This window comes from Ptychodera flava, chromosome 5, assembly GCF_041260155.1.
Source record: "Ptychodera flava strain L36383 chromosome 5, AS_Pfla_20210202, whole genome shotgun sequence".
NCBI lineage: Eukaryota > Metazoa > Hemichordata > Enteropneusta > Ptychoderidae > Ptychodera > Ptychodera flava.
Genome location: NC_091932.1, coordinates 44,002,524 through 44,015,145, shown reverse-complemented (window position 1 = coordinate 44,015,145; position 12,622 = coordinate 44,002,524). Strand labels below are relative to the sequence as shown.

The window sequence follows — 12,622 nt, the reverse complement described above, 5'->3', positions numbered from 1 at the left end:
GATATTTGACAATATTTTGCTTTCCTGTGAATTCATTTTGAACGATTCATTGCTTGGAACTATATCCATAGCTGAATGGTGGCCATTGTGTCAAACCATCTCCTCTCAATACACATGCACTTGCCGTGACGGCTTTGTCTGATCGAATTGCCAAACCCATTATCCAGTCGGCAAATTTTTGATATAATGTGTTCTATGAGCCTTCAACTCTTTAATTCTCTACTCATGTGATTTTCCATTCACAAGAATGATGTTGTTTGTGTGTGTTCTGATCTTTTAGAGTGTTTTGTTACTTTCATTTGATCTTTAATTTCGTTTCTTGGAAATAGATTGTGTCGATGACGAGTAGTTATTCATTTGATTTTGAAAAAATCCGCAAAATATTATTTAACATTATTCCTTTGCCACGGATTTCTTTTAGAAGTAGACCCTTGCAATTCATATCCCTGTCAAAATGGTGGTACATGCATGAAAAGATCTCCGACGGGTCTAGTCTGTTTCTGCCCTGCCGGTTTTATTGGAAGCTTCTGCCAAGTTGGTAAATATTCCCCCTTCATGCTCTCTGTTTACTTTGTTGATGTGTTCGAGAAGCGTACTGTTTGCTGAACTGAGACTTATCTCGTGAAATTTGCATAATTGTCAAACTTTGAATTTTAAGTTCTTTGAATCCACCATAAGCCAGTGCTCCGACTTGGCTACACTAGCGTCGCCAGTGAGTGGTTCAGTTTGACTTAACTAGGTTAGGCCATTATCTGGCTGCTTTCAGCATCAGAGACCGTAGATTATTGTTTCATGTCAAATTTTACGAGTTATAATAGTCACAGTTTGTCTCAGGTATTTAACTTTGAAACATGGCTCATTCAAAAACCATGTGAAAAAACACAAAGTTATTTGGAAGTAGTGTTTCCTCAGTAGAAACGCCGCATCTTGGGCATCTTGATCTGTTAATGTCATTTAAATGAAACGATATATAGTATCTGTTTGACAGTGTAACGAACATCTCATTCAAAGCAGTACTGTATTATAGATGTTTGACAAAATCGTACCGCTTAATATGTGGGCCTTCAATTCCTTACAACAATTAAAGACATAAACAATCTCTAATGTAATCAATCTCTCTTACAGAATTAGATCCGTGTCGCTCAGCACCCTGTCTCAATGGAGGCGATTGTCAGAAAATATCTCCCATACAACACACGTGTATTTGTCCCGACGGTTACGTCGGTTCTTCCTGTGAATTTGGTAATAAGAACGCTTTCAAATTAACTTATTTGTTCGATCATTTTTATTCAAATCTACAGCTGTTTTTTGATTTGACGTTTCCTTCCGAAGATTGCATTTAGTGGTGTTCTTAAATTATGTTCAATTTTTCAGACTAACATCCATATTTCTGCTTGTAGAACTGTTTATGAGTGCTGTTCTAGACGTCTTTAGTGTTGAATTTATTTCTCAAATGTCTGGTCCTGTCTTTTTTGTGTAAATTTTATTCAATCATCAAACATCACTGAGTTTCCATTCTCAGAGCTGAATCCATGCGATACAACTCCCTGTGAGAATGGCGGTACATGCATCAAAACTTCTCCACTGGAGCACATCTGTGCCTGCCAGAGTGGGTACATAGGAACCAATTGTGAAATCGGTAATTATTAGCCTTGTCTGTGGAGATACTCTTCTTGTTTGTCCTGTCATTTTGTATTTCTGACATGCGTATGCCAATGATTTCGAATTTCAATACCAGTAAGGTATACTTGTCAACTCCCTTTTCTTCTGTCTGTGTGTCGACGATCGTTTGCTATCGTCGACTTTTGTCACCTATATGTTGTCTCCTATTTGTCCGCTTTGTTCTTGTCTCCACGTGGTTTCAGTGGTATACCAGCTGAAACACAGTGACGCGATCACCAACATGTAAGAATTCACTTCCATTGCTCATGTTGTAGGCTATATTTACAATGGACCGGAAATATCATGATTGGTTTCTCTGCAAAGTTGAAAGAGCTAGCACGCTCTCGAATGATTATCTACAAAAACGCTCGTTTGTTTATTTATTTCATATTTTAGCTTCACATGACGATTCTGACATTTGCTATAGGCTTCTCAGAGAGGATGTTTATAGTTATTGCTTTAATATGCATTAGTAAAGTCGATAAGGGAGAGAGTCCTTGTCGTCGAATGTAAAGAAAGAACTTTGTGCATGGGACGAGACAATTTCATGGAAAAAAATAACGAAACGCTCGGTGTTTTATTTCATAATCAATCTTTCGGACAACAAAATCATATCGACATTACGTTGCAGTTAATCAGATCATTATGTGCATTTTTAATTCTTCGTAATCCATGAATTAATTTCCTTCAGAAATGAATCCTTGTAGTTCAGCTCCTTGTCAAAATGGCGGAGAATGTTTGAAATCTTCCCCAACGCAACATACTTGTATTTGCCCTGACGGCTATGTTGGATCAAGTTGTGAATTTGGTAATTATTAAGGGTCAACTTGTCCCTTTTGTTTTCTATGGCTTGCTTATAGCTGACGTTTTGTGGTTGACTAACTCACAATGCTGCGCTGGTCTTTATTGTGTCACGCGTTGACTACATAAGTATTCAGCAATTTGGCGGCAAATTTCAAACGCCTTGGATTTCTTTTCAGTTTGACATTTCTTCCTTCGTTACATGTGCCTTTTTGGAGTGTTTTGCAAGTGTGATTTGACCGCTATTTTTTCGAGGCAAAGAGCACCTTGAATTTTAATTCTTAGTCATTATAGTGAACATAACTGTTTACATCATTTCCCCTGACGTCACATCTCGTCCAGAATTGGATCCTTGCAGTTCGTTCCCGTGTCAAAATGGCGGTACCTGCGTAAAAAGATCTCCAACAGAAATAACGTGCTCCTGCCTCTCTTGGTTTGAGGGCGCCTTCTGTCAAGCTGGTAAATATTCAGTGGTCCATATGCCATCAGAATTTATGTGATCCAGAGTAGTTACTTGTTGCCTAGTACAGCTTTATCGGCTTGCAAGTGCAAAATGGATTTTAGAAGGTGATCTGAGCCTGTTTATTAGAATTTGCAAACATCAAAATGGACTATAACGTAGCAAAGCTAAAAATGAATGGGTTGTTTTAAGCATCATACAATTCTGTTATATGTCGGGTGATACAACAATTACAAAACATTTTGAAAGGAAGTCAGGCTTCCCTCGAGTTGCTTCTCGTCTTCAACAGACAGATGATCATTCTAATCATGGTTTTTGTCAATTATAATGCACGTGACGTTAAATCACTTTGTCCGATGGGAAATACTAGAATATTATGACTGAAAGTTTTGCTAAAACAATCTTCAACTCTATCATTATAGGTACAATTTTTCATGTTGATATCTCTCTTACAGAACTAGATCCATGTAGTTCAGCACCCTGTCTCAATGGAGGCGATTGTATGAAATTATCTGCCACACAACACACATGCATTTGTCCCGACGGCTACGTTGGGTCTTCCTGTGAATTTGGTAATCAGTCCAAATTTCATTCTTTTGTCGTTTTCCATTTTTCGACAACATTTTGTAGTGTTTGTTTGACTGTTTTTGTGGCAATTTTGAAATTTTGTCGGTGGTTTTGAATAGCTCTGGCAGCAACTAACACCGTTTAAGGATTTTTGACTTGAATTGACCGGGCCATCGTCTTTATCGATATTTAATTCTCTTCTTGTCCATGACAGTTTTTCTCAAATGTTGGAAAAAGTGTCATTTACCTCATTCTTGTCTTTTTTGAAGAATTAAATCCATGTGATACAACATCTTGCCAGAATGGCGGCACATGCATAAGAAGTTCTCCGACAGAGCACAGTTGTGTGTGTCTAAGAGATTATACAGGAGTCAATTGTGAAAATGGTAATACTTTACGTTTCTCCAGCGTTTCAAGTATCTGTATTGTTCAAGTATCTGTATTGTTCATATGGTTTATGACTGCGAAGTTCAAAAACCAACTTGCTTGTGTGTTTTGTTATTTGCTTAAAGTTAGACTGTATTTTCCCTTAAATTGTCTCTCGTCTTCAGAGATGTTTCATTGGTTCTTCATCATCAAACGATCAGGCTATATCTATTGTAAGATATTTCAGTTCTGTTAAGCCTAGTTACTCCTAATTTAATTGAATGCTTTTATAATTGTTTATAAACTAGTTTTGAAAAGGTGGACATGTGACGTGACCTATTTCTAAATTTCACATGTTTATATCTGATGAGTCTGAATTTTATCTTCAATCGTTACTTCGATGCACTTCAAGTTTTATAAACTTACAAGTCATGACATTCACCGTGAGAGGGGGAGCGACTTCCTATTTTTTTAATCCTGCCAATTTCTGTCAAATTGGTGTAAAGTTCGAATACCACCTTTTTATGGTTGATTTGTAACAAAGCTATAGGACGTGCCCACTAGGGTATTGTTTACTCATAATCTCCCATTCCATGAATTCCCCTTCAGAGGTGGACCCTTGTAGTTCAACTCCCTGCCAACATGGCGGCGAATGTTTGAAATTATCTCCAAGCCAACACACCTGTATTTGCCCTGACGGCTATGTTGGATCAAATTGCGAATTTGGTAATATTAAATATGTAGCTTTGTTTGAAGTTATTTTCTTTTGTAAATATGGAGTTTGAAAACGTCTCTCAGCACAAGCTTTCATGCAACTTCACACTCTGAGTGTTGATCACCACTTTCGGCACATATCGCCTTTGTGACTGTCACATTTTTATGATGGAATTATATCTCTGCAATGGCGGTATCGAGGTGAAAATGTCGCCATAAACGTAGTAAATCTTTATTTCACCGGAAAGAAAACAATACGATATAAAACAAAATACATTATCAAAAATTATAAATACACGCATACATATACGTTGATCTGAGACATACTAAAGAGAACATCTGGTGAGGACCCGGGAGATAGTTCTTTCAGAACTAACCTAGTCTCTGTATATCCTCAAAGTAAATTGAATTGTGCCATGCCGGTTTTATTAAAACCATCTTCAAGACTAACCAGCTACGCTTATAAAGTTATCTTTCATTCTCTACAGTAATGTGTTGTCTGATAAGGCGCGCTCTGACACATTTCATTTTGTCCTTTTGGTTAATCCATTGACATTTAAAAACCGGTTTTCAAGTATCTATGGTTTATTTCACCGTCTGCTTTTGATGGTGTGCACCCTGGAGACGAGAATTGCAAATCATCCGTTCCAAGGGTTTATTTTAGAACATAAATCGACTGCTAGCATTCTTGATCAGTTGATAGTCTCTACCAGGTCTCATGGTCTCTAGCAATTTTAGTTGTATCTGTGCTTTTCTCTGTCACTGATTGCCCTCCCCTCCTCCATCTGTTCTCTCTCTCCTTTTTCTAACGCTATTATTTCTACATTTGTTTAGGTTATGTGCTGAGTGAACTTGCGTGCATCTCACGTTTGCCGTGATAGAACTCAGAGTTTTCTTGTGCGCTCTTCCGAGAATTACTTGTCATTTTAGTTTTTGCTTGTATATGGGAAACGATTTCCTTAATATTGTAATATTTTATGTTTTATTTATTCTGTAGAATTAGATCCCTGTACTTCCTTTCCGTGTCAAAATGGCGGCACATGCATAAAAAATTCTCCAACGCAGCATACTTGTCTTTGCATCAGCGGTTACAGCGGAAGCAACTGTCAAACTGGTAATTATTCCAAAATCTACCTGCTCGGTGTCCTTTGTTTGCTAACTTGGCTCTTTTAACACGCTTTGCTTCGAGTGCCCTTTGCATGTCGGGTGTCTGATAACTTGATGCGGCTTTGACGGATTTTTCTTTCGTTTTATCTTACCTATTATGGTTTCTTGGTTTTGCTTCACAACGACACCTGTTAATGAGTTTCATTACACATGCACTAATATTTTGGAATTGGGGCAGTTTTGGCGGGCTTTATGCTTCAGCCAGGATTTAGGACCTCTACACATTTACTTTAAGACGGGACGGTGTTTAAGACTACGTCAGTCTAAGATTCCTACACTCTCTACTACTTATCTTACTCTTCTGTTGGTTTAATCTGATTAAGAATTCTCTGAAATTCATGAATTGTAAAACGAGAAGTGTAACATTTCATACCAGCCTCTTTCCTCTGATGGCTTTCATGTCGGACTTTTATTCAGAAGTCTCTAATTGGCAGCACGTGTAATTATCAAAATTTGTTCAAATACTCGCTCAGTCTCTTTACTGTCCAATGCCACTTATAAGTGAATATGTGTACAACATTAATCGCTTGCTGGAGTGTAAAATGTTAAAATAATGCAGAGTTGGTAGAGGTTTGGGGAGAAGGGCTGCTTGTGTACATGAATATCGTCACTTACGAATATTACAGCGCCCTCTATGTTAAAAGAATACCTCATTAGAAATTTCAAACTTTTGGATCAAAACGCTGTTATCCAATTGTCCCTTGGCTATTAATGGTTTTGGGGTATTTAAAGGGTGTAGGTGGTCACTTCGTCATTTGCAAGATGTGAGTCCCACATAACAGCTTGCATTCTGCAACTTTGGTAGCAACACGGAAATTCACAAAGTTGTTATTGGATTAATTATTTTGATATGTTTATTTTAACCCTTGGCAAAGTAAACTGGGTGACATAGCTGTTTTTGTTTGGACAAAGTCACTTTGACCGACCGTATCATCAGAGTCAGCAAAAAGTACATATCAATGATTGTCATGTATTTACTTCCATTTCTGTCCCAAACTCACTTTCAAACTCACTTTCAGGTGCAAAAGCTGTATGTCATCAAAAGTGACCAAGATAACTTCGCTTTCCCTATGCTTTGTTAAAACTTGGCGCTAAAACTGACTATAAGTACAAAATTACAGCATATGAAAATTTGAGACATGCGCACCTAACGACCTACGCTTCTTGGCCATTCTAAATATTCGTAATAATTTTGTGCTCTCGCCAATTCAGAAACAATTAGGCTATTTAGAAATATTACTGATAATTACATGGCTTTTTATCGCCTCTCCTCAGTCTCTAGTCGAATAACCCGAGCACATTCTCTCTCTTCAGATGCCAATCCCTGTGTAACACTGCAGCCATGCTTAAACGGGGGCCTCTGTCTCCACTATTCCTTGGATGGCGTTGGCAACTACACCTGCCTCTGTCCACAGGGATATGAGGGCGTAAACTGCCAAAGCGGTAAACTATAGCTGCAGCCTGTTTCTTGCATGCTATTCATACGGGTCATTTTAACTGCATTCTTCATGTGATGACATCAAAAGAGGTCTTGTCTCCATGGTAACTAAGTCATTTCTGCTTTGTATGCATGCTGGGTTCGCTTCTCCGTCACGGTAACTCACATCTACAAATCTGATAAAGCATGATTTCAAAACTTTCTATAGGGACCTCCATCATTGTGGACGGCGACTTATTCATCTTGCGGTGAAATTGTTCACTAATCACACTTTCATCACTTCCATACATGCTATGGATATCCAAACATGTGACATACACTTTGCTACGTTATCTTGTAACTGTGGGTACATACAAACGTACATACGTGGGTAAACACAGGCAAAACACATACATACATACGTAGGTACATACAGACATAAACACATATATACATACGTAGGTACACACAGACATAAACACATATGTACATGTGTGGGTATACGTTAATATGTATATATCTATGTATGCATGAATGAACGAATGCATCTGTGTATATATCTTTGTATGTATGTATGTATACGTATGAACGAATGTATGTGTATCTAATATATTTATATGGTCGCTAGTCCATCATCAACAAAAGTCAACAAAAGGTCATATTGGAGGGCCGTAGGTTAACCATTGTTTTCCTTTTGCATTATCATATGTGAGGTTTTTCTTCAGTGATCCAGTAACGAACGTGTACCTGTTTTTGCAACCTCTTCAAACTTCCGAATTCACTGATCGAGTTTGTCGTACCATTGAGTTCAAGTTTGTCATTCGCTTCTTCCGGTGGTAAAACTTTGATTGTGGTAGAGCATGTGAAAAATTATGACACGATGAGTATCTGTACTGCATCGCTGGACATTGCCGCTCGATAACTCTTACAGCCAGTCGAATTGACTGTGGAGTCTGGTCACATGATATGTGCGTGTAACGGGTTTGAAATTCGGTGACTTACTTCAGCTACGGCTAGGAAATGTGCTTCAACGTTCATCTTCGACGCTTCTTCAACATTTATAGTGTCCTTGCACTAGTTTTGTAACGAAGGTCTTACCATGGATAGATCTGACGTCATGTAGTTCTACTTTTTACTCTGAAGCATCATTCTGTTTCTTTAAACATAAACTTTATTTTTACTGTATGGTAAATGTTTGAGTTCATCATTGTTACCACAAATGTTAACATCTTTCACTTCCTGGAAATCATTCTGAAGCATGTATTAATTGATCTTTAACTTGGAACTGTAAAACCTTGTGAAATAACTGAGAATGCACACTGGACAATCATTGAGACTAAATGAGAAATCCTGGGCCGTCATGTGATATATCCAGTTTCACTAGTGTCTGTTCGTCGATTCAAACTATCAGTGATCAGAAAGCACACACGTCCAATATTATATCCCAGGGTCTTCTCGCTCCCATGCAATCACACTGGCCTTTGATTTATCCATGTCTCATTGGTTTTCCATCTGATGACTTTCTAAGGATAACCATGACGTCATGTTTCTCTTCATGTTTTTCTTCAACCATTCATTTTGTAAGATCACTCAGTCATTAACCATTCATATTTTATTAACAGATTAAGGTTGGTTTCTCCACAGTCCCTCCACAGTTGAGGGTCTGTAGTTTCTCTTAGTAGAATGCCTTTTATAACGTTTACTGCATGTCTTTTTTCACTCACTCCACTAATACCAATTTATTTTGTAGAATTAAATCCATGTGTCCCAAATCCCTGTTTTAACGAAGGCAATTGTTTGATGTCAACACCAACTACGTACACCTGTGACTGCCTCGATGGTTTCACTGGAAGCAATTGTCAAACCGGTAACGAACGACAGCCTCTATGATGAAGCACGCCACCAATCGTTTGTGACTGCCTTGTTTGAAATGATGCATTCATCCACGTAAAGTCGTGTGGCGTCAGGGTTCGTCAGAAACCTAGCGGCCTCGGCTTTGGGAGATCGTTAATATTTATCGCAATATTCATTTTTCACAGTTTAACTAGAAAGCACATAGTTTTCTAAATATTATCTGAGTTTGCCGCATCAAAATATAAACAACGTTGATGTAGCTTACAGTACTGGATTGACGTCTTTCAAATTCGGAGTTAAAAACAAGCCGTTGGCTCGCCGCCACATGTATCTTTCGTCGACGAAATGTGTAACTTAAAGCAAGGCTGTGACACAGCATATTGACTTCACGTCACGCCCCCTGCCTTCTATTTGCAGCTTCCAAACTAAATAAAAAACTAACGGTTTTGCGAAAATAAAGTACTAATCTTCTCTGCTCAAACTATGCAAGCTGTTAGATGCACAACGTGTGCATTTCTGTCTGCCAGCATCTGATGCCTAACTTCACGTGTGATAATTTTTCTAGAAACAAGTCCCTGTGACTCCGCACCTTGTCTGAACGGTGGCTCATGTTTCAAGGTCACCGCCACGACATATGCATGTATATGCGCTGACGGTTACACCGGAGGCAATTGCCAAAATGGTAATTATCATGCTCGATGCTTCAGCTAACATATTTGCACAGTTTCTCGTGGTTGTGGAAGAGAATAAAATGGTTGAACGTCCATCGAACAAATTATGATCGTTGCTGTACACCAAAGTCCATGATTGATATGACATAATGACATCGAGGCGCAAAATTTCTTTTGCCACTTCAAGTTGTAATCTAAAATGTTCATTTTACAAATTAAACATCCAAGTCACCAAATTTAAGAACTGTTTTATGATTCAACAAAGTGATAAAGTCCATCTGGCAACTACTATCCTCCTTTTTTTACGTCTGAAATGAACAATTACAGATCCATACACTATTTACATATGACCAAGCCGACACTGCTGAGAAACTGTACGCTTTGCTCGTGCATTCGCTATAGAAAACAGTATTCCATGGCATATTAATTTTTTTCATTTATAAAGTGAAGTTTGGGCAAGTCTTTATTTGGAAAGGTTCTGAATTACGCCAGACTACATTTCCGTGAACGGCAGCTAGCCTCCAAGCAAACATTGCAAAAACTAATTAAGCATGTTTACCCCATCTTACGCATAATGGAATTTCAAATGCATTTTATTACTCCTGCCAGGCAACATAGAGAATCTCCAACAACATTATTTTACTAATTAGCATTCAGTCATTGTTTTAGTGTACCAACTCATAATCTTGCTTTCTTTGCACGCATTCGATTCACTTTACTGTATCTCTGCTTTCCATCCTTCCTCCAAGGCCCCTCCGTAGGTCAAGATTTTTGTCAGTCCAACCCTTGTGAAAACAACGGCACGTGCATACCTCTTACTAACCAATACTTATGCCAGTGTAAGCCTGGCTACACAGGATATCACTGTCAGATTGCGGGTAACCTCGAGCAATAAGCGCCCTCTTATAAGCATGTTATTGTATGCGTAGACGGTAAAAAGTTCCGTGTGACAAACTGCATGCAAATCAGACTTTGACATGAGATCAAATGTAGCTGGTTTCACTGCGCATGCCCCGTGAAGCAGTGGATATGGTAATTTGCATGACGATATTTTTAAAAAATTATACCCTGGCTAACCTTATAAATTGCCATTTACGTCACTTATATGACACCAAAGCGTATCATTGCAACATGTATGTTAAATATTATCCCACAGCATCCACCACTGTGATGATTTATATAGAAGTAACTTAAGCCTTAAAGCATGTAAGACAATTGGATGGCAATGTAGAAATCACAGCGTACCTTCACACAGGATGAAATTTCCAATGATGTCATTTATTGGACGTATACCCTCGCAATGTGCCATAATTTGCAGCAGATATGAAATGCAGAAACGAAACCAAGTCATATCCATACATCTTATATGCCCGTGTTTAGATTATTTACCTTCAGATAATTACTACACAGATGTGTACATCAAACATGTTCTCCCTACATGTTTCATTTTGTTGTTGTAGTTGTTTGTGTCTTGTAGCCCTGCTGATTATTTTTCCAAGAGCTAGAATTAAATCGCTTTTGTGATATTTTACTTAATTGGGTTGTCCGATCGCTGCGAATCACGTCGGACGAAATTAATCTCTTTTCACTTAATGCATCAACATATTGTTCTGCATTCATTTTGTTGTCCTGCAAAATTTGTGTCACTGGGTGACACGATGTGATTGGTTTAAGGAAAGCCAGCTTTAGAGATGTTATTCTACCGAGTAGATTAGTCTAGAGTTGAAAAGTGGCACTGGGGATAAAATCAGCGATTACCAAAATTGCATTAAATAGTTGAATTTTTGCACTTTGCTGTAAAAAAGGTGGTAGGCATATAGTGTGTGCAGCCTTTCCACCTCAGTCGTTGACACGCAGCTTTAGTTGAAATGCAGTAATGTCAAAAATAGCAGTCGCAACCCTATCATTGTGAAAATGTACACAATTTAATACAATACTTTCATTGCTTTATGTTACAGCAAATCCTTGTTACAGTTCGCCATGTCTGAACAATGGTGAATGTACGTCTTTCGTCGCTTACTACATATGTACGTGCCAGGCTGGATACACAGGAACAAATTGTCAAACAAGTACGTCAGATGTACACTATCACCCAGTCTTGTAAATTCTTGTATCGATTTACAACTGCATGCAGTTTATCAAAAGTTCCTTCAAGGTCATAGTTACATGTATCTCTTTCAAAGTATTCAAAAAGGAAAAATGTTCTTAGCTACAGTTGTGTCAAAAATGACAGTCTTGCAACTTTTACTAAATGTGTGAACACTCCAAAGTGAAATGACGATTTTTTATAACGAAGTGCAAATATAATGTTTCAAATATTTAAAGCAACCCGTGACCAACCTCCCAAGATTCAACGTTGCAGCCGTTCTTGGTACAGTGTTCTTATAAATAATTGGTCGACGCAAGTAGTTGTTCTTGAATTGAAATAACGCGAGTTGTACTTTGGCAGGCCAAGTATATTACGTCATAAATACGTCATTTCGTTTGTATTTCAGTACTACAAAACCCTTGTACGAGCAACCCTTGTCAGAATGCAGGAACTTGTCAGAACTACAATACCTTCTTTACCTGTCAGTGTCTGCAAGGCTTTTCAGGTCTATTATGTCAGTTTGGTGAGTATTATTCCAACCATTATGTCAGTTTTGTGAGTATTATTTTACCATTATGTCAGTTTGGTGAGTATTGATCCAACTATTATGTCAATTTTATGAGTATTACCATTATGTCAGTTTGGTGAGTATTATTCGACCATTATGTCAGTGTGGTTTGTTTTATTTACACCATCATATTTTGTCCGGTCGCTCAGTTTATTCGGGACATTATTTCCCCAGATCATTTTGAGATATTACTTAAAGTACAAAGTAATAATGTCTGTTACTTAAGTTTCATGCATTCTGCAATCTTCAGACAGAAGTGAAAGGATTCTTAGCAAAACTCTCATTT

The 12,622-nt window shown here is 38.0% G+C and overlaps 1 protein-coding gene across 29 annotated transcripts in view; it reads left to right on the top strand.

Moving 5' to 3' along the window:
* The window catches only part of LOC139134060 (neurogenic locus notch homolog protein 1-like), a 93,070-nt gene that overhangs the window by 55,634 nt on the left and 24,814 nt on the right, over positions 1-12,622 (top strand). For 12 of the 29 annotated variants that reach the window (XM_070700936.1, XM_070700935.1, XM_070700934.1 and 9 more), the window contains 14 exons: positions 422-538; positions 1,126-1,242; positions 1,523-1,639; positions 2,354-2,470; positions 2,806-2,922; positions 3,379-3,495; positions 3,760-3,876; positions 4,466-4,582; positions 5,568-5,684; positions 7,052-7,180; positions 8,905-9,021; positions 9,574-9,690; positions 11,638-11,748; positions 12,175-12,291. In XM_070700936.1, coding sequence (XP_070557037.1) covers positions 422-538; positions 1,126-1,242; positions 1,523-1,639; positions 2,354-2,470; positions 2,806-2,922; positions 3,379-3,495; positions 3,760-3,876; positions 4,466-4,582; positions 5,568-5,684; positions 7,052-7,180; positions 8,905-9,021; positions 9,574-9,690; positions 11,638-11,748; positions 12,175-12,291 — 1,644 coding nt within the window. The remainder of the gene's footprint in view (positions 1-421; positions 539-1,125; positions 1,243-1,522; positions 1,640-2,353; positions 2,471-2,805; positions 2,923-3,378; positions 3,496-3,759; positions 3,877-4,465; positions 4,583-5,567; positions 5,685-7,051; positions 7,181-8,904; positions 9,022-9,573; positions 9,691-11,637; positions 11,749-12,174; positions 12,292-12,622) is intronic. The other 17 variants (XM_070700957.1, XM_070700951.1, XM_070700949.1 and 14 more) reach the window with 7 other exon arrangements.